The sequence below is a fragment of the Octopus sinensis genome, unplaced genomic scaffold (assembly GCF_006345805.1).
Source record: "Octopus sinensis unplaced genomic scaffold, ASM634580v1 Contig18985, whole genome shotgun sequence".
NCBI classification, from domain to species: Eukaryota; Metazoa; Mollusca; class Cephalopoda; order Octopoda; family Octopodidae; genus Octopus; species Octopus sinensis.
This window is the reverse complement of record NW_021836154.1, coordinates 4,813-26,312: the sequence shown is the minus strand read 5'-3', so window position 1 is coordinate 26,312 and position 21,500 is coordinate 4,813. Positions and strand designations below refer to the sequence as shown.

The following is a 21,500-nucleotide window of genomic DNA, read 5'->3' as shown; positions in this document are numbered from 1 at the left end:
ACATATTAATTTATATATAGAGGGCATTATTACACATAAATGCCTCACACTAAGAGGGACATTAGTCATTTCTACCAAAAAATTTTACTAATCATACCCAATGCAATTTTTCAAAGCAAGACATTAGCGTGTGGCATGTATGTGTAATAATGCCCTCTATATATAAATTATATATATATATATATATATATATATATATGCCCCAAAGTAAAGGGTTGAAATAGGACTCAACCTTTTCTCACATATATATTTCTATTGACAGCATGGAAGATGGACATTAACCACAATGATGATGACGATGATGATGATGACAAAACCGTTAGCACGCCAGGCGAAATGCGTAGCCGCATTTCCTCTGTCTTTACGTTCTGAGTTCAAATTCCGCTGAGGTCAACTTTGCCTTTCATCCTGTAATCAATTTAATCCATTTGTCCCCTCTGTGTTTATCCCTTGTGGGTAGTAAAGAAATGGGTATTTTGTCTGTCTTTACGTTTTGAGTTCAAATTCCACTGAGGGCGACTTTGACATTCAGCCTTTTGGGGTCGATAAATTAAGTGCCAGTAACGCACTGGGGTCAATGTAATTAATTTAATCCGTTTGTCCCCTCTGTATTTAGCCCCTTGTGGGTAGTAAAGAAATAGGTATTTCGTCTGTCTTTACGTTCTGAGTTCAAATTCCGCCGAGGTTGACTTTGCCATTCGCCCTTTCGGGGTCGATAAATTAAGTACCAGTTACGCACTGGGGTCGATGTAATCGACTTAACCCCTTTGTCTGTCCTTGTTTGTCCCCTCCATGTTTAGCCCCTTGTGGGCAATTCATCTGTCTTTACGTTCTGAGTTCAAATTCCGCTGAGGTCAACTTTGCCTTTCATCCTTTCGGGGTCGATAAATAAAGTACCAGTTACACACTGGGGTCAATGTAATCGACTTAATCCCTCTGTCTGTCCTTGTTTGTCCCCTCTGTGTTTAGCCCCTTGTGGGCAGTAAAGAAACAGATGATGACAAAAACAACAAACAAATTAAATAAAGTAAAACAATTAATTTTATTTTGTTTTAATCTATTGTTTTTTGCCTTTTTTTAACGAGAATTTCCTGAAACAAAATGAAATAAGAAAATCTGGAGGAGGGCAGGGGTGGGGGGGAACCATTAAGGGTGGAGATGCCATGTGACGGTTTGTCTGGCCCCTACCCTCTCCTTATTTAACAGTTCTACCACCAAAACTGAGGATGGCGGTGGCGGTGGTGGTGGATGGTAGGGTGTGGTGGCGGGCGGGGGGGAGTAGTGGTAGAGGTGTTTGCTGTGGGGGTGGGAGGTCATAAGAGAATCAAAGATGGTGGTGGTGGTGATTGTGGTGGGGATGGAGTTCAGATGTTTTACAATGAGAGTGACCGATGACTGAATGGTGATGGCCATGGTTGGATTGATGGTATGATAACAAACGGTGGAAGTGCCTCGGGTCGGTCACTTCTTCGATGCCATTGCCTGCTTGCTGGCCTCTCGTCGCCGCTTCGTGATGGGGTTTCGGGGGTCGAAGAGCTCGTAGCGGTCCACGTCGTGGACGTTGGCATCGAGGACCTTCAAGTCGGGTTCGATGAAGTGTAACTTGTGCCGTAACCTGCAACAGAAAATAAGGGTCAGTGAGAGAGAAAGAGAGAGAGAAATAGGGGGGGGGGAATTTTAAACCCCCAAAATTAGGGGGTTTCTTATACACTTTAAATAATGTAGTCCCAGATACACTATGTCTGAATGGAAGATGCTATAGCTGAAACATCTTTGATCAGAGGTCTGCTGGAAAAAGATTGACCATGGGCTAAACAACACAGAAGGACACATTAGATAATGTAGTCCTAGATACACTATGTCTGAATAAAAGCTGGGATGGTCACAGCTGGAACGTCTCTGATCATAGGCCTACTGGATCAAGACTGACCTAGGGCTACATCACAACGAGAAGGAAGGACACATTAAACAATGTAGTCCTAGATACACTATGTCTGAATAAAAGATGGGATGGTCACAGCTGGAACGTCTTTGATCATAGGTCTGCTGGATCAGGAGTGACCACGGGCTAAACAACAAAGAAAGACACATTAGATAATGTAGTCCTAGATACACTATGCCTGAATCAAAGACGGGATAGTCACAGCTGGAACATCTTTGATCATAGGTCTACTGGATCAGACTGACCTGGAGCTACACAAAAACAAAAAAGGGCACATTAGATAATGTAGTCCTAGATACACAATGCCTGAATAAAATATGGAATGGTCACAGCTGGAACATCTTTGAACATAGGTCTACTGGATCAGGACTGACCTGTGGCTAAACAACAAGAAGGACACATTAGATAATGTAGTCCTAGATACACCATGTCTGAATCAAAGACGTGATGGTCACAACTGGAACAATTTCGATCAGGACTGTCTACTGGATCAGGGCTGACCTGGGGCTAAACAACAACAGCTACTCACCAAGACATATCATTGATGTCGTCTGTGTCATCATCAGGCTTCGTGTCATCCTTGATGGGGTCATCTTTGCTCTCCGTCTCGTCATCATCGAATAATCGCCGCCGATCTTCTGGGCCGCACGGAGCCGATTCTGGAACTTGGACAGCAAGTCAAGCGTGATTTCTTCCCGGTTGGGCCCGTTCTTGCCTTGTTGGTATTTCAGCTCTTTGTATTTCTCCCGTTCTTTGCGGAACTCTGCGACGACTTCACTCTTTGTTCCTGGGTCAGTGTGTTCTGTGACAGAGAGAGAGAGAGAGAGAGTGAGGAAATGAGAGAGCAAGGAGTAAGGGAGGAGAGAAAAAGCAGACAAGGGACAGGGGAAGAGCAGACAAGTGTGTATATATATATACACCATACACTGAGGAAATGACTAGAGACCAAGACCTTTGGAAGTATGCTGTGCGTGAGAAGACCCGGCAGGACAAGTGAGACCATAACCCGTGGCCTCTACACGGGATGTAGCCAGTCCACTTATGCATACCTTTCCTTCTTGGGACACAAAACTCTACTTGTGAAGACCTGTTGAGGCAAGTGAGAATCAGAATCAAAATCGATCAATGGAAATTGCAGCTGAGATACCAGTGCTGGTGGCACGTGAGAGAACCATCCGAACGTGGCCGTTGCCAGCGCCGTCCCGACTGGCCTCGTGCCGGTGGCACCTAAAAAGCACCATCCGATCGTGGCCGTTTGCCAGCCTCGTCTGGCACGTAAAAAGCACCCACTACACTCACGGAGTGGTTGGCGTTAGGAAGGGCATCCAGCTGTAGAAACATTGCCAGATCAGATCGGAGCCTGGTGCAGCCTTCTGGCTTCCCAGACCCCAGTTGAACCGTCCAACCCATGCTAGCATGGACAGCGGACGCTAAACGATGATGATGATGATGATGATGACACAAAAACATTATGTGTTTGTGCATGTATTTATGCATATAAAATTTAATAGGCGCAGGAGTGGCTGTGTGGTAAGTAGCTTGCTTACCAACCACATGGTTCCGGGTTCAGTCCCACTGCCTGACACCTTGGGCAAGTGTCTTCTGCTATAGCCTCGGGCCGACAAATGCCTTGTGAGTGGATTTGGTAGGCGGAAACTGAAAGAAGCCCGTCGTATATATGTATATATATACGTGTGTGTGTGTTTGTCCCCCTAGCATTGCATGACAACCGATGCTGGTGTGTTTACGTCCCCATCACTTAGCAGTTCGGCAAAAGAGACCGATAGAATAAGTACTGGGCTTACAAAGAATAAGTGCCGGGGTCGAGTTGCTTGACTAAAAGGTGGTGCTCCAGCATGGCCGCAGTCAAATGACTGAAACAAGTAAAAGAGAGTAAAAGAGAATAATACATATATACATGAGGTGACCCCATAAAAATACATGTTATGCTGAAACACATGTAGCAATGCTTTGTAAAAGCTCACCTGCAGCAAAGGTGAGCTTTTACATTACACCAGATTTTTACACTATACTCTGTGTGTGTGTATGTGTATATATATAGACACACACTAATGGATGAAGCAAGAAAGTAAACCTCTACAATAGTGGTTCCCGACCCTTTTTCTGCCCCGTACCACTGAAAATCTTTAATATGCTCTTGCATCCCTTAAAGTAATAATTTATATAAGAATAAAGGGGCCCGGGGCAATTGCCCTCTTTGACCCTCTATAAATCCGACTCTGCTCGCATCCTCTGGAATGCTATCCCAGAACCCCTGGTTGGGAAACCCTGCTCTTCAAGGTAGCTAGATATCATTAACAGCCAAATCTCCCTCAAATCACATTTAACTCTCCTCAGCATGAAATCCAATTGCTGTGATTACATTATGTCTTAGAAAAACCGACCATTACAGGTGAACTGGCTCTAACAACAGACACCCATTTACAATTAACCCTTTAGTGTTCAGATTATTCTGTTAAATGTAATATTTTTTTTACTCAAATTGTTTTTAATTAATCCTGCATTATCTTATAGCTTTTGAGGTTTCAATGATGTGATTGTTTATTTTTAGAATGTCAATGTAGGTTAGGTGTGAGAGGCCAGATATCGCCAGTTTGGATATAAAACATGTAGAATATTTGGGCTGGATATGGCCAGTTTAAACACTAAAGGGTTAAAGATGTCACCCTTCTCACCTTTCTCTTCCATGGCATTGACTGCCTTGGGGTATTTCATCTCACGGATTTCCTTCTTCAGTTTCTCAGATTCTAAGTGAAGCTCTTCACTGTGGAAACAACAAAAAGTACACATGAATAAGATTATATTTCTTACTTTCACTTTCGCTTTAAAAACAATTTAGAACAAGTGTGTGTGTTTACGAGATCTGATCAAAAACTATTAGGACTGATGCTATTAATAAATGGAAACTACATTTATTTATTTATTTATTTACTAGCCGTATCGCCCGGCGTTGCTCGGGTTTGTAAGGGAAATAACTATATAAGCATTTTTAGAGAGTTACTTCCCTTATATAAACCAAGGAAAAATTATGGTAAATTTTTTTTTTAAACGTAGACTCATCATAGATGCGCGCTAATACCCAGAAGGGCTCGATATGAATCTTGACTATAAGATACCCGCTTTTGGTTAAACTGCACCGCAAAATGTGGGAGTAGTTAGGAATCTAGATCGGAGTAGACAGACACACAACTTCACTTTTATATATAAAGATTTGCAATGGAAAAAGAAGATTGGGGAGATTTCGAGGTTAATAAGTGTTTATTATCAGCAACAAATTGATCTTTATCCCTTACACACACAAAACAAAAAAGTGGGGGTTCTAAAACTGTACCTTCTAGTCAGTTTCTTCTCCGGGGTTCCCTTCTTACTGTCAACAACATTAGAGTCCTTCAAGGGTTTCAGGGGCCGCTGTTGTGTTCTTTCCTCCTCCAGCCCCTCATCGTCACCACCATCCCCATCTTTAGGGGTCAGTTTGCTCTTCTTGGCCACCGGTTCGTCTAACATCCTCTCTTCTCCACTTTCCCCATCACTGGCTGACTGCAAGTACAGAGAATAGGGGCCAGCAGGGTTAGCGGGTGGGTAGGTGAGTGGGTGAGCAGAGAGTACAGTGTGTGTGCATCTGAGGGTATGTGTGTGTGTGTGGTTGTGTAGGCCTGTGCACATGTACATGGTATACTCTGCGTGTGTGTATGTGGTAGCATGTATGTGTGTGTGTGGTAGCCTGCATGTAGTTGTGTGTGTGTTGGAGTGTATGTGTATGCCTGAGTACATGTACATGGTATACTGTGTGTGTGTGTGTGTGTGTATGTGTGTGGTAGCATGTATGTGTGTGTGTGTGTGTGTGTGGTCGCCTGCATGTGTGTTTGTGTCTGTATGTGTGTAGCTGTATGCATGTGTGTGTCTGTGTTGGAGTGTATGTAAGATAAAGCATATATGTGGCTGAGCGTGTGTGTGGCTGTATGCATGTATGTAATTGTATGTGTGTGTTTGTGTGTGACTGTATGTAATTGTATGTGTGTGTTGGAGTGCATGTGTGTATGTGTGTGTGTGTGTGGTTGTGAGTAGGCCTGTGCACATGTACTTGGTATAATGTGTGTGTGTGTGTGTGTGTATGTAGTTGTATGTGTGTGTGTGTTGGAGTGTATGTAAGATAAAGCATATACATGATTAAGTGTGTGTGTGAGAATGTGTGTATTTGTGTGTGTGGCTGTATGCATGTATGTAATTGTATGTGTGTGTCAGAGTGCATGTGTATGTGGGAGACAAAGTATATATGTGATTGTGTGTGTGTGACTATGTAATTGTATGTGTGTGTGTGTGTGTGTTGGAGTGTATGTGTGAGACAAAGTATATATGTGATTGTGTGTGTGTGTGACTATGTAATTGTATGTGTGTGTGTGTGTGTTGGAGTGTATGTGTGAGACAAAGTATATATGTGATTGTGTGTGTGTGACTATGTAATTGTATGTGTGTGTGTGTGTGTTGGAGTGTATGTGTGAGACAAAGTATATATGTGATTGTGTGTGTGTGGTTGTATGTTTGTAATTGTATGTGTGTGTCTCGGAGTGCATGTGTGTGTGTGTGTATGCGTGAGACAAAGCATATATGTGGCTAAGTGTGTGTGTGTGTGTGTGTTAGGTAGGTAGAAGTTACTGCCGTGTGTGTATGTGTGTCTGTGTGTAGCTGCTCAGTGCCTCTCCGAAAGAGAGAGAGAGAGGGATGTATATATATATCCGTATACACATGCAAGAATATACATACGTTACTCTTCGGAGCATCTTCATTCTCCTGTGTTTCTTCTTCATGGTCAATGGCTGGAGTGGCGCTCAGTTTTGGATCGTCGGTTAGGTCGTGACTACTTTTACTTTTCCCACGCATGTCCTGCACAAAATAATAATAATAATAATAATAACAACAATGATAATAATAACAATAATAATAGTAATAAATTTATTTATGTAAATTTTCTTTCCTTTTTTCCTCCCTTTACTTTATTTACTCTTTTACTCTTTTACTTGTTTCAGTCATTTGACTGTGGCCATGCTGGAGCACCACCTTTAGTCGAGCAACTCAACCCCAGCTCTTATTCTTTGTAAGCCCAGTACTTATTCTATTGGTCACTTTTGCCAAACCGCTAAGTAACGGGGACGTAAACACACCAGTATCGGTTGTCAAGCAATGCTAGGGGCACAAACACACATATATATATATATACATATATACGACGGGCTTCTTTCAGTTTCCATCAACCAAATCCACTCACAAGGCATTGGTCGGCCCGGGGCTATAGTAGAAGACACTTGCCCAAGGTGCCACGCAGTGGGACTGAAGCCGGAACCATGTGGTTGGTAAGCAAGCTACTTACCACACAGCCACTCCTGCACCTATTTGTTTACTTTTATTTTATTTGTTTACTTTTCTATTTTTTTTTTTCCCCTTTTTCCTCTGTCACATGACTCTGTAAACAAACAATCTGGCGTGCTTGTTTTAATGGCCTACCAATGTATAGAGTATGTTTCTCTGCCCTAGGTGTCAGGAAGACACTCGGCAAGAAATGGAATCAGAATTGAAAGAAGACACTAATCATCATCATCATCGTTTAACGTCTGTTTTCTGCGCTAGCACGGGTTGGACGGTTCGACCGGGGTCTGGGAAGCCAGGGGCTGCACCAGGCTCCAGTCTGATCTGGCAGTGTTTCTACAGCTGGATGCCCTTCCTAACGCCAACCACTACGTAAGTGTAGTGGGTGTTTTTTACGTGCCAGGGGAGTTTGGCATCAGCCACGATCGGTTGGTGCTTTAACGTGCCACCGGCACGGAAGCCAGTCAAGGCGGTGCTGGCATTGGCCACATTCAGATGGTGCTTTTTATGTGCCACCGGCACAGGAGCCAGTCGAGGTGGCGCTAGAAATCACCAAAAACATGTAATAAAAAGAAACAGAACCAGTCACTGGAGAATGTGTGGAGATGGAGAAGAAACAAAAAGCCATATTGTCTCTGGCTGCCCAGTAAAAAGAAAACAAAACAAATAAGAGGGGAAAAAATTATCATTATCATCATTATTATGAAGAGGAGGAGAAGAAGAAAAAGAATTTTGGCCCAGGGCCAGTAATTTGGGGGGGTACATTGTGCCTATATATCCCCACCCCCACCATCGATGCCCACCATGTCATGGATTGTCTCTCTTTCACTGTATTCCACAGCTTACCTTTGTAGCTTTGTTCACTTCGACTTCATCCTCTTCAGCCTCCTCTCCGAACGACAAAAGGTTGAAATTTCTGCAAAGAAATAATGGATTTTAAAATGTCATTGCACAACCATCACCTGTTTTAACATCTGCTTTTCCATGGTTGCATGGATCGGAAGGGAATTACTAAAACAGGTTTCTATGACTGGATGGCGTCCCTGCCACCAATTTTTACCATTTTCCAAGTAAAGTAACAGTTTTTGTCTTTCATCAGGACGTTTTTATAGAAATGGTTGACACGAGGAAGGCCATCCAGCTGTAGAAACCATGGCAAAACTGACCATTGGAGCCTGGCACAGCTCTCCAGCTCTGGTCAAACCATCCAACCCAGGATGAACAACAGAAGTTAAATTCTTTTATTCGCTCTTACTTGTTTCACTCACTTGACTGTGGCCATGCTGGAGCACTGCCTTTTAGTCAAGCAAATCAACCCCAGGACTTATTCTTTGTAAGCCCAGTACATATTCTATCAGTCTCTTTGGCCGAACTGCTAAGTTACAGGGACGTAAATACACCAGCATCGGTTGTCAAGCGATGTTTGGGGGACAAACACAGACACACAAATACGTATATATATATATCATCATCATCATCATCATCATTTAACGTCCGTTCTCCATGCTAGCATGGGTTGGACGGTACGACCGGGGATCAGGGAAGCCAGGAGGCTGCACCAGGCTCCAGTACATATATATATATATACATATATATGACAGGCTTCTTTCAGTTTCCGTCTACCAAATCCACTTGCCCAAGGTGCCACACAGTGGGACTGAATACCAGCTTCCCCTCTCCTCACCAACAATGTTTTCCAAGGGAAAGTTAAAGGGGCCAATACAGCTTGGCACCAGTGACATTGCAACTCATTTCTACAGCTGAGTGAATTGGAGCAATGTGAAATAAAGTGTCTTGCTCAAGAACACGATATGCAGCCTGGTCCGGGATTTGAACTCATTACTTCATGATTGTGAGTCCGACGCTCTAACCACTGAGCCATGCGCCTTCACTACATACATTCAGGCATATAAATATATATATACATGCATACCTATACACACACACATATATATATACATGTACACATATATATCAAAATAAGCAACAAGGATATCCAGAGGTAATGCAGTACGATCGTTTCATGCGACTCCATTTAATTGAATAATGCAATCATTACAACAATTTAAAATGTAGAGCAATCTTCAGCTGCACAAAGACATAGAATTTAATTAAATTAGAACAGATGGACACATTAGTGTAATTATACCTAAAATCTCCAAGAGGATAAGGAGATAGACAAAGGACATGTTGTACCTACAACATCATATATATGTGTGTGTCAAGATAGATGTATCAATGATGAGAGAGAATTGGGAATGTGTGTGTGTGTGTGTGTTCTATATTTCAAAAATAGGACCATCATGGCAGAGATTAACCCTTTAGTCTACGCATTATTCTACCAAAATTAATCCTTTTTTATCCATTGTTTTGAACTAATCTTGCTTTATCTTGTAGCTATGAGATTTTGATGAGGAAGCTGTTAATTTTTAAAACGATATTGTAGGGTAGGTGTGAGAGACCAGATCTGGCCAGTTTGCACATAAAACAGGCAGAATACTTTTGGCCGGATATGGCCGGTTTAAATGCTAAAGGGTTAAACATCTTTGGTCGCAGACCTTCAGGCTCAGGACTGACCCAGAGCCAAACAACAACAACAACAACAATAGTACAAACTGCTGAAGAAAGCTACGGGCTGCTGCCTGCCACTTACTTGGTTGCCTTTGATTGACTTTTGTTCTTCTTCTCCTCCGTCTTCTCCTTCTTCGGTCGCTTCAACTGCCTGGGGACAATGTCATCAAACGGGTTTGATAATACCTGGGGTAACAACAGCAAGGGTCAACAAAGTAAGAACTTAACTTTCGTTTTCCACAGTCAAGATGTCTGGTATTTAAGAGGCTTACTCTTTACTCTTTTACTTGTTTCAGTCATTTGACCGTGGCCATGCTGGAGCACCACCTTTTTAGTCGAGCAAATCGACCCCAGGACTTATTCTTTGTAAGCCTAGTACTTACTCTATTGATCTCTTTTGCCGAACCACTAAGTTACGGGGGACGTAAACACACCAGCGTCGGTTGTCAAGTGATGTTGGGGTGACAAACACAGACACACAAACATATACACACACATTGTTGAGAGGAAGATAAGTTGGGATGAGATGTGGAAGTGGACGACATCTCGGCTGAGTTTCCTGATTCGTTCATCTTATGATGTTTTGCCATCACCTATGAATCTAGTAAGATGGAACGTCTTAGAGAATGACATCTGCAAATGTGAAGGGGTCGGCACACTGAAACATATTCTTTCCAACTGTTCATTAGCATTGAACAGGTGTACATGGAGACACAACTTGGTCCTTAAGGTTATCTTCAATGCTATAAAGAACCAAATTCATCTCAACAACACTGAGGAAAAACCGTTAAAAGTACCATCTAGAGATTTCGTTACCTTCGTGAGACCAGGTCAGCGGATCCGTTTCAAGAAGAAGATCAAGAAACTTCCTGTGAGAAATGAAAAGTGGAACGGCTATTGGGGGGTGACTGCAGATTTACCTGGGTGCCAAGGACTCTTTCACATCCCAGTCATGAAAAAAACGGACATCTTAATGTGGTGTGTAGGAAAGAAAGTCGTGAATCTAGTCGAATTAATGGTTCCTCATGAAGATAACATGGATGCTGCCCGGACTTGAAAGATTGACCGTTATGTAAACCTCCTCGAGAAATGTGAAGACACAGGCTGGAAAGCGGAATATTTTCCAATTGAAGTCAGATGTAGAGGGTTCGTTGGACCCAGTGTGAGACGACTGTTGTTATCGTTGGTCCTAACTCTAACTCATCGTAAAGTCAATACCACAATGACCGATATCCAAACTACAGTGAAAAAGGCTAACCACTGGATTTGGTTAAAAAGAGACGATGAGCGATGGCTAGAAGGATATTGAGCTTTATTTAATAACCAGCTGATCTAGCAAGCGGGGCCTCATGTCAGTGAGGGGGGAGGGCTAGTGCGCATTGATGCCGTCGTGAGGTAGGCCCCGAAACTGCGCACATTCTCTCCTGATGACCCCATACACTTGCTGGCTTCCGGTATGCGGAGTTTTTGACTGGTAGCACTTGCATGTGCAACTTGTTTGCAAGACATATATATATGCATATATATATATGGCTCAGTGGTGGTTCACCTGCCACTACATTCTGAGTTCAAATTCCGCCAATGTCAACTTTGCCTTTCATCCTTTCGGGGTCGATAAATTAAGTACCAGGGAAATACTGGGGTCGATATAATCTACTAGTCCCCTCCCGCCAAATTTCACACCTTGTGCCTAAGATAGTACAAAAGATTTATTATTATTATTATTATTGCTACAACAACAACAAAATATACTTACTTCAGTTGATGTGATCTTTGGTGGACAGTAGGGTCGGTCATTTGGTCCGATACTGACTTCTTGTAGCTTCAACATGTTGTATATTGTATTACCTGTCACCTGAACAGACACAAAACATTCACATCAATCAGATAAATGACATATAAATCATACGACACATGTGACTAAAGATCAGGTTTTGCTTGTCTGTCTGATGATTTTAGGTGAGAACTTCTAATGTCTGGACGTGCAAGGGGTCAGTCGTTAACTGAGACAATTACTGGACTGTGGTCAGAGAGCAAATCACATTGGTCTGGTAACTACAAATGCCAGGTGAAAAGCTCATAGGCTGACCAAGATACTGTCGTGGAATCTGACCAAATGAGGCTTATTTTTCAACATAAACCCCCTTACGGTCCACACACTTCTTCCATCGGTGTTGCAGTTCTTGGATCCCATTGGGGAATAAGCTTTCATCCTGTTGGTCAAAAAGACCATTAACAGCAGGTGCGAGGTGTTGGCTTAAAAGCTCATAGGCTGACCAAGATACTCTCATGGAATCTGACCAAATGAGGTTTATTTTCCAACATAGACCGCGTGTGAGATCTGCAATGCCGTATGGGAGTAAGACATGGTGTCCGAGGGAAAGCGAAATGGCAATTTTGAGAAGGACCAAGAGAGCAATGGTGAGAGCAATATGTGATGTGAAACTATTGGATAAAAGGAGGGCTGAGGACTTGATGGGGATGCTGGGGTTGGAGGAATCGGTGGAACAGCTGGAAAGGGTGAATGGGGTACAGTGGTATGGACATGTGTTGAGGAGGGATGAGGACCATGTTCTGAGGAGAGTGCTTGGATTTAAAGTGAATGAACCGCGAAAGCAAGGTTGACCAAAGAAAACATGGAGGGAGCAGGTGGAGAAGGAGATTGGGAGGGTTGGCTGGAGTGGGTGGGACGCCTAATACGGGGCAAGATGGTGAGATGGCATGAGAGTGGTTGCTGCAAGAGTGAAGTAGTTCCGGCCACCCCCATTAATGGGGACAAATCTGGATTTAAAATACTGGACCATCCGACCGTGGCCGTTGCCAGCTTCGTCTGGCCCCCATGCCGGTGGCATGTAAAAAGCACCATCCGATCGTGGCCGTTCGCCAGCCTCGTCTGGCACCTGTGCCGGTGGCACGTAAAAAGCACCCACGGAGTGGTTGGCATTAGGAAGGGCATCCAGCCGTAGAAACGCTGCCAGATCAGACTGGGCCTGGTGCAGCCTTCTGGCTTCCCAGACCCCAGTTGAACCGTCCAACCCATGCTAGCATGGAGAACGGACGTTAAACGATGATGATGACATAATACATCATAATAAGGAGAGTTGAAATTAATGCATGCAAGACTTAACAGCTCTGGCATCACTCCTTCATAGCCACCCTGTGGACTTTCCAGTCCACCCTCATACTGAGAGTCAGGTGGAATGCAGGTGTGACACATTGATCTGGTACATATTACCAACATAAGGCGGCGAACTGGCAGAATCATTAGCACGCCGGGTGAAACGCGTAGCCGTATTTCGTCTGCCGCTACGTTCTGAGTTCAAATTCCGCCGAGGTCAACTTTGCCTTTCATCTTTTCAGGGTCGATTAAATAAGTACCAGTTACACACTGGGGTTGATATAATCGACTTAATCCGTTTGTCTGTCCTTGTTTGTCCTCTCTGTGTTTAGCCCCTTGTGGGTAGTAAAGAAATACATATTACCAACAACCAGATGGACGGTGGTCAGAGACTAATGTAATTATGGCTGACCATGAATTTTAAGAGATGGTAATTTCCTGTCAAAGGTGCAAATGTGGTGAATAAATGTTTCATGAGCTGAGACGAGACTAAACAACAACAACAAAAGGAGGGTACCTTACCTTGCCGAATATGCTGTGCTTCTGGGCAAGCTCTGGGGTGGAGCCGAGCGTGAAGAAAAACTGACTTCCATTGTCACTGGGTCCTGCATTTGCCATGGCAACCAGACCACGACGGACGAACCGCAGCCGGGAATGGAATTCATCCTGTTGAATAATGGAGAGAGAGAGAGAGAGAGAGATATAAAGAAAGAGAAGTGACAGAGTGGTGGGGAGAGAAAAGGAAGGAGAGCAGAGAGAGGGAGACATGTTAAGGGGGGGAGAGAGAGAGAAAGTGATAGAAGGTGAGGGGAGAAAAAATGAAAGAGGAAGAAGAGTATTAAAAGGTAGGGAGGGAGGGAGAGGAGATAGAAGGTGGAGACAAAGAGAGAGAGAGAGAGAACGAAAAAGAGAGAAAGTGTGAGAGAGAGGAGAGAGAGAGAAAGTGAGAGAGAGAGAGAAAGAGAGAGAGAAAGTGAGAGAGAGAGAGAAAGAGAGAGAGAGAGGAAGAAAGAGAGAAAGAGAAAGTGTGAGAGAGAGAGAGAGAGAAAGTGAGAGAGAGGAAGAGAAAGAGAAAGTGAGAGAGAGAGAGAGGAAGAAAGAGAAACAGAGAAAGAGAAAGTGTGAGAGAGAGAGAGAGAGAAAGTAGAGAGAAACAGAGAAAGAGAGAGAGAAAGTGAGAGAGAGAGAGAGAGAGAGAGAAAGAGAAAGTGTGAGAGAGAGAGAGAGAGAAAGTGATAAGGGCAATATTTGAGACTGACCTTGAATGGGTAGCCATATATGGACTCGCCGCCTTCACCTGTTCCTTCGGGGTCGCCACCCTGAGCAATAAAGTTGGGTATGACACGATGGAAGATGGTGCCATCGTAATAACCTTCCAGACACAACTGGATGAAGTTCCTGGACGCCTTCGGAGTTTCCTTTGACCATAATTCTATATCGATGTCTCCGACTGTGGTTTTGAGAAGAACCTGGACGACACGGAAAGAAAAAAAAAGGGAAAACAAATAAAAGGGCTGCGCTTGGACAGGATTGAACCCGTGCATCTTGGAGGGTAAGACAATTCGAAGGGTAGTAGTAGTAGTAGCAGCAGCAACAGCAGTAGTATATATATATATATATATATACACATATATAAGGGGATATATACACATATATAAGGGGATACTCTCTCTTTTACTCTTTTACTTGTTTCAGTCATTTGACTGCGGCCATGCTGGAGCACCGCCTTTAGTTGAGGAAATCGACCCCGGGACTTGTTCTTTGTAAGCCCAGTACTTATTCTATCGGTCTCTTTTTGCCGAACCGCTAAGTGACGGGGACGTAAACACACCAGCATCGGTTGTCAAGCAATGCTAGGGGGACAAACACAGACACACACACACATATATATATACATATATACGACGGGCTTCTTTCAGTTTCCGTCTACCAAATCCACTCACAAGGCATTGGTCGGCCCGGGGCTATAGTAGAAGACATTTGCCCAAGATGCCACGCAGTGGGACTGAACCCGGAACCATGTGGTTGGTTAGCAAGCTACTTACCACACAGCCACTCCTGCGCCTATATATATATATACACACACACATATATAAGGGGATATATACAGATATATAAGGGGATGCTCCAGCATGGCCGTGATCAAGTGACTGAAACAAATACAAGAAAACTAAACTTTGGAGGGCCTCCTGAGCATTTGAGACAAATCAACTTCATGCGTACCCGTATTCTCTACGGCGTCTGTGCGTCTTCTACATCCAGACACTACTTCCAGTAATTCCACAGCCTCGACAAATTCTTACTGACCGATGCCAGCACAGGAAAAATGGACATTGGAACAACGATGATGATTGTGATGATGATCATGGTGTCATGTGATGTAAGTTGCTATCGGTTACCAGTTGCATCAAGAGCACAAGCAGCTGTCATGTGACTTCATGACGACCAGAAGTGGTAACCAATGAAAGCAAGGTCTGTTGAGTTCAAACATCAAAAGAGAGAACTACCGTTTTTGTGAATGTCAGAAGCAGTGAACAAGATGAAGGCCACAACATGGCAGGGTGAGCATTGACAACAAAATACCATCAACAGAATTCTTTGTTGGGGGTGGATGACTGATGTATATGCTTCCTCTCTTCCCCCTCTCTCTTGCTCTCTATACATACATACATACATACATATATATACACACACACATTTATATGAATATACACACACACATACATATATACGTATACACGCACACACAGATATATATATGTGCATATATATATAAATGCATGTGTATCGTTGGCAATGTTTTTCCCTTTGTCTTCCCTTCTCTGGATCTTTCCTTTTCCTATGTTTCTGACGAAGGGCTCCGCTCGAAACGTTAAATCCTCCTTCTTTCTTTCCTTTCCTGAGCGTCCAATAACACTATACCTGTTCCACGTCCTCGCGTTGTTGTGTTTTCTCTTTGTGTTTTCATGTTTGGATTAACTTTATATGTGTATATATATATGTGCTTCATTTTTATATGCCTCAACTCTTTATGGATCACGTGTAATCAAAGCGATATATATTTACATATATATATGTTATTTGTGTGTCTATTTGTCTATGTATATATGCATGTATCATTTTAAGAATACTATGTTTGCTTTAACATTTGCTTTGAAATTATGTTTTGAAGTTACAATTGTGTTACTGCTGAATTGGTTTCATTGTTATTGTTTTTATATTTACCAAAATTGTTTCTATTCATGTAACAAATGCTCCCCAAATCAATTTATCTATCTCTCTATCTATCTCTATCTCACTATATATATATATATATTCACAGAATGGTTACAAAATAAAGTGCTTGGTGTTACATTAAATAATATGTTCAAAAAATTATATAGAAGTACAAACAAATGGAAAATACACACATGGAATGTCACCAAATTTTCATCAGTTATTGTCAAAAGGATCAGGTGTGAAATTTATTATGATCCTTTGGATGATAACTGATGAGGATTTGGTGACATTCTGTGTGTGTATTTTCCATTTGTTTGTACTTTTTGCTAATTGTTGTAGGTCCTCATATTGTCATAAATAAATGCACATACACATCCTGTCAACTCTCCTGCTGTTAACCTGGCAGAACCTTCAAGATGTGGCAGATGGAAGGGGAAAGGGCTGCAACAACACTAAATCTTACTTGTTTTTCAGCTCAGTAGATTGAAGCAAGAGCGAGGTCATTGCCAGTACCGCCTGACTGGCCCCCGTGCAGGTGGCACGTATAAAGCACCCACTACACTCTCGGAGTGGTTGGCGTTAGGAAGGGCATCCAGATGTAGAAACTCTGCCTACCTTATACTTCAGACTTGCTGCTCCATTGATGACTAACAAGCCCTGCTTTTGACAAACCCCCACGACTGCAAACATTGCAGACCAACCATTCCCCATTCATTACACAAGCAGTGTGTTATCGAGCAGCATGGTTCACTTCTTCATGAAGAATACGTGCTCTTTCAAAGGTATCAACACTCTCCTTTACCCGTTTCCTCCATCTAGCTGTGAAAACCTTGCCAAAACTGACCTCACCTGTGCTTGTGCCACATAAAAATCACTAAGTCCACTCTGCTGAGTGGTTGGTGTTAGGAAGGGCATCTAGCTGTGAAAACCTTGCCAAAACTGACCTCACCTGTGCTTGTGCCACATAAAAATCACTAAGTCCACTCTGCTGAGTGGTTGGTGTTAGGAAGGGCATCTAGCTGTGAAAACCTTGCCAAAACTGACCTCACCTGTGCTTGTGCCACATAAAAATCACTAAGTCCACACTGCTGGGTGGTTGGTGTTAGGAAGGGCATCTAGCTGTGAAAACCTTGCCAAAACTGACCTCGCCTGTGCTTGTGCCACATAAAAAGCCCTAAGTCCACTCTGCTGGGTGGTTGGTGTTAGGAAGGGCATCTAGCTGTAAAAATCCTGCCACAACAGTTACAGAAGTCTGGGGCAGACTTCAGCCTGGCCGGCTCCTGTCAAACCGTCCCACCCGTGCTAGTATGGAAGCTGGACGTTAAATGATGATGATGATGATAATACACAGATACGTACATGTCTATGCATTAATTTGTGCATATGTGAGTGTGCACCTATCTGCACATATAACAACAACAGCAGTGCTGTCCCAGGTATGTAACCAGCGGCGAGCTGGCAGAATCGTTAGCTTAGCGGTATTTCGTCTGCCGTTACGTTCTGAGTTCAAATTCCACCGAGGTCGACTTTACCTTTCATCCTTTCAGGGTCGATTAAATAAGTACCAGTTACGCACTGGGGTCGATATAATCGACTTAATCCCTTTGTCTGTCCTTGTTTGTCCTCTCTGTGTTTAGCCCCTTGTGAGTAGTAAAGAAATAGGTATTTCATCTGCCGTTACGTACTGAGTTCAAATTCCACCGAGGTCGACTTTACCTTTCATGGTCGATTAAGTAAGTACAAGTTACACACTGGGGTCGATATAATTGACTTAATCCCTTTGTCTGTCCTTGTTTGTCCCTTCTATGTTTAGCCCCTTGTGGGCAGTAAAGAAATAGGTATGTAACCAGCACTGAAGTGTGATGCAGAATATCTGTCTGATTAACAACACTGTAATTTGATAGAAGGGAAAGGTGTGAAGGTCAGTCATGTGGCTGTGTGGTAAGAAGCTTGCCTTCCAACACCATGGTTCCGGGTTCAGTCCCACAGCGTGGCACCTTCGGCCAAATGTCATCCACTGCACTCTCAACCCGACCAACTCCTCGTGAGTGTATTTGGTACACAGAAACTGAAAGAAGCCTGTCATATATATATATATATATATATATATATATATGTATTTCGTTTTTTGGATTTGGTTTGCAAGATTCTTTATGTGAGTTCATGTGTTGAAGCTCATTCTGTTGTGTCTGGGGTGAGTCCGCTGTGTTAAATTATAAGGCACAAAAAAAAAAATTACTCTCCCCAGACACAACAGAATATATATAAATAATATATATTATTAATGTATATTATGACTTTTATAATTTGTATTCTTATCTTATATCTTATATTTATTGAATTATAAGATATATATATTTGCTACTGATGTTATCATTTTCTTAAATGAATAAATAATTCAACATTCTAATATCTGAAAGTTGATGAACAAACTAAATTTGTTTCTCCATTTTCTTATTTGTATTATGTATATACATATATATACATATATATATACACATACTGGAGTAAACACATAAAAGTGAAACAAGGTGGAAAAAAGAGTACTCAAATACCAGTGGTAGAGTAATATGCTTTATTTAAAGTAGCAGAAAATTCAACAAAATCTATTACTCTGAGTTTCCCGTTGCCGTTCGTCGGACAGTTTTTGCTAGAAACTCAGTGTAACAGGTTTTGTTGAATTTTCTGCTGCTTTAAATAAAGTATATATACACATATATATATATATATGAGAGGTATTAGTATCCGGAAGACCCTGGATGGTAGGTAAGGCTATGTAAGTGCTATGGGAGGACCGTAGCTAAACTCTCGGTACAATAATAATACGAGTGAGGAGTTTAAAGCATGTCTTGTGTGAGTATGTTTATGTTAAAGAAAATGGGACAACAATGCCAAAGTTATAAGATATAGGCCTACTCGGAGTACAAGCGTATGCATATACTCTATGAGGTATGTGGGCCACAATCACTTGATTACATAAAGAGGGGTTAGAATCGGAGTCAAGGTGCCAATAGTAGAGGAGTCGGAGTCAAAGACTTTTTCGTTTCGACTCCACAGCCCAGAAATAAACAGCAAAACCCATTGTTTCACCTGGTTTTTACGTTCTGATCTCAAATTGCGTCGATGTCAACTTTGCCTTTCCTCCATCTGAGGGGGGTCGATAAATAAAGTACAAATTGAAATACTCGGGGGCGATGGAACTGACTTTCCCCCGTCCCTTCAAAATCGCTAACCTCGTGCTTAAGCAATTATTTGTTCCAACATTATACGTTCTGAGATCAAATCCTACGGATACCAGCTTTGCCTTTCTTCCCTCCGTGGGGTCGATAAAATAAAGTACCAGTCAAATACTAGGATCGATGGTATTGACTTGTCCCTTTCTTTCCTCAAAACTGCGGTTGTTTGTTTCTAAAACAGAAGGCATTGTTTGTTCCCGGCTCTTTACATTCCGAGTTCAAATCCTGTCGGGGTCAACTTCGTCTTTCATCTCCCCAGAGGTCGATAAAAATAAAACATCAGACAAATATTGGACTAGATGGTATTGACGAACCCCTTTCCTTGTGCCTAAAACAGAAATCATTTCTCCTGACTCTTTGTGTTTTGAGTTCAAATCGCACGGAAGCCAGCTTTGCTTTTCATCCCTCACTGGGGTCGGTTAAATGAAGAACGAGTCAAAGAACTAGGGTCTATGATATCGACTCACACTGACCCTTCAGGATCTCAAGCTTTGTGCCTAAAGAATTAATTATTCCAACTCGTTAAGTTCTGAGTTCAAATCCCGCCGAGGCCCGCTTTCCCTTTCGTTCCTCCAGGGGTCTATAAAACAAAGTACAGGTCTAAATCACGAGGTCTATCGCTTCGACTGACCTCCTCCCTCCCGCAAAACCCACAACCGCTTTGTCTACATTAAAACCCATCATTAAAGACGAACCCGTCCCTGTTCTCTGGTTCGAGTCTCTCGTCCGGAGGGAAAAACCAAGGATTTGTAAAACGATTTCGGAATAAAACAATTAAACGAGGTAGGGACGTAAAAAGGAAGGTCTTTGGCTACTCACCTTCCCGTTTGTGGGAGGTTCTTGGATGTAAATGTTACTCATCGAAGGGGACAAAAAGCCGACGGACAGAAAACAGTTCCGTTGCGAACAACCCTGGCCTGTCAGTAGTTACTAATGCACCAAAAACGGTCCGGGCCGGATATTATATTCTAGAAACATAATATAGAAATTTGCAAGATATTATAGCAATTAATAAACTTTTATAAACAAAAATATTGTGATTGCAAGATAACTGTTGTATTTGGTCGGTGGAAATAAACGATATCGTTAATATTTCATGGTTGTGATAGATATATACTGCTGTGTTATCGCTTACTTTTGCCTGGTTTGGTTTACTATCAACAAGGAAATCAAGGGCGATAATCCTTTTTAGCGGTGAACATGTATTTTCGTAAATATATGCAAATGTATGCTAATATATGCTTATTGGTCGTAGGACCTGTGGGATCAAACTTACCTGGGACTAAAAGAAGGAATAGTCACGGGTGGAACGCCTTCTATCCTACCTAAGGGCGATAATCTCTTTTAGCGGCGAGCATGTATTTTCGTAAATATATGCAAATGAATGCTAATATATGCTTATTGATCGTAGGACCTGCGGGATCAAACTTACCTGGGACTAAAAGAAGGAATAGTCACGGGTGGAACGCCTTTTATCCTACCTAAGGGCGATAATCTTTTTTAGCGGTGGAAAGGCCACATTTGTAAATGCAAGCATGTATTTTCGTAAATATATGCAAATGTATGCTAATTTATGCTTATTAGTCGTAGAGCTGCGAGATCAAACTTATCTGGGACTAAAAGAAGGAATAGCCACGGGTGGAACGCTTTCTCTCCTACTTCGATCTGCTGGAGAACGGCTGACCTGGTGTTAAAAAATAATATCAACAACATAGGGGTACGCAGTGCGTGCCTACGCAATTGTACCCCCTCCCATCCTCGACTTTGTTTCCTCATAACTTCCAGAAAATGGATATTTTTTAATGAAATTGTGTGAAAATACATTTCAAATGGTGTAGATTCAGATTTCATTACTATTATTATATTAGACTTAAATATAGGCACAGGAGTGGCTGTGTGGTAAGTAGCTTGTTTACCAACCACATGGTTCCGGGTTCAGTCCCACTGCGTGGCATCTTGGGCAAGTGTCTTCTGCTATAGCCCCGGGCCAACCAATGCCTTGTGAGTGGATTTGGTAGACGGAAACTGAAAG

The 21,500-nt window shown here is 42.5% G+C and overlaps 1 protein-coding gene across 1 annotated transcript; it reads right to left on the bottom strand.

The window, feature by feature from the left end:
- Nucleotides 1–1,063: 1,063 nt before the first annotated feature.
- Nucleotides 1,064–20,540, bottom strand: LOC115231966 (spliceosome-associated protein CWC27 homolog). The gene is given in 12 exon segments (XM_029801845.2): nucleotides 1,064–1,615; nucleotides 2,472–2,557; nucleotides 2,560–2,744; nucleotides 4,639–4,727; nucleotides 5,295–5,500; nucleotides 6,725–6,844; nucleotides 8,171–8,240; nucleotides 9,978–10,081; nucleotides 11,652–11,750; nucleotides 13,536–13,679; nucleotides 14,273–14,482; nucleotides 20,288–20,540. Coding segments are annotated over 12 exon segments (1,509 nt in total). The 5' UTR covers nucleotides 20,330–20,540; the 3' UTR covers nucleotides 1,064–1,461.
- Nucleotides 20,541–21,500: the final 960 nt, after the last annotated feature.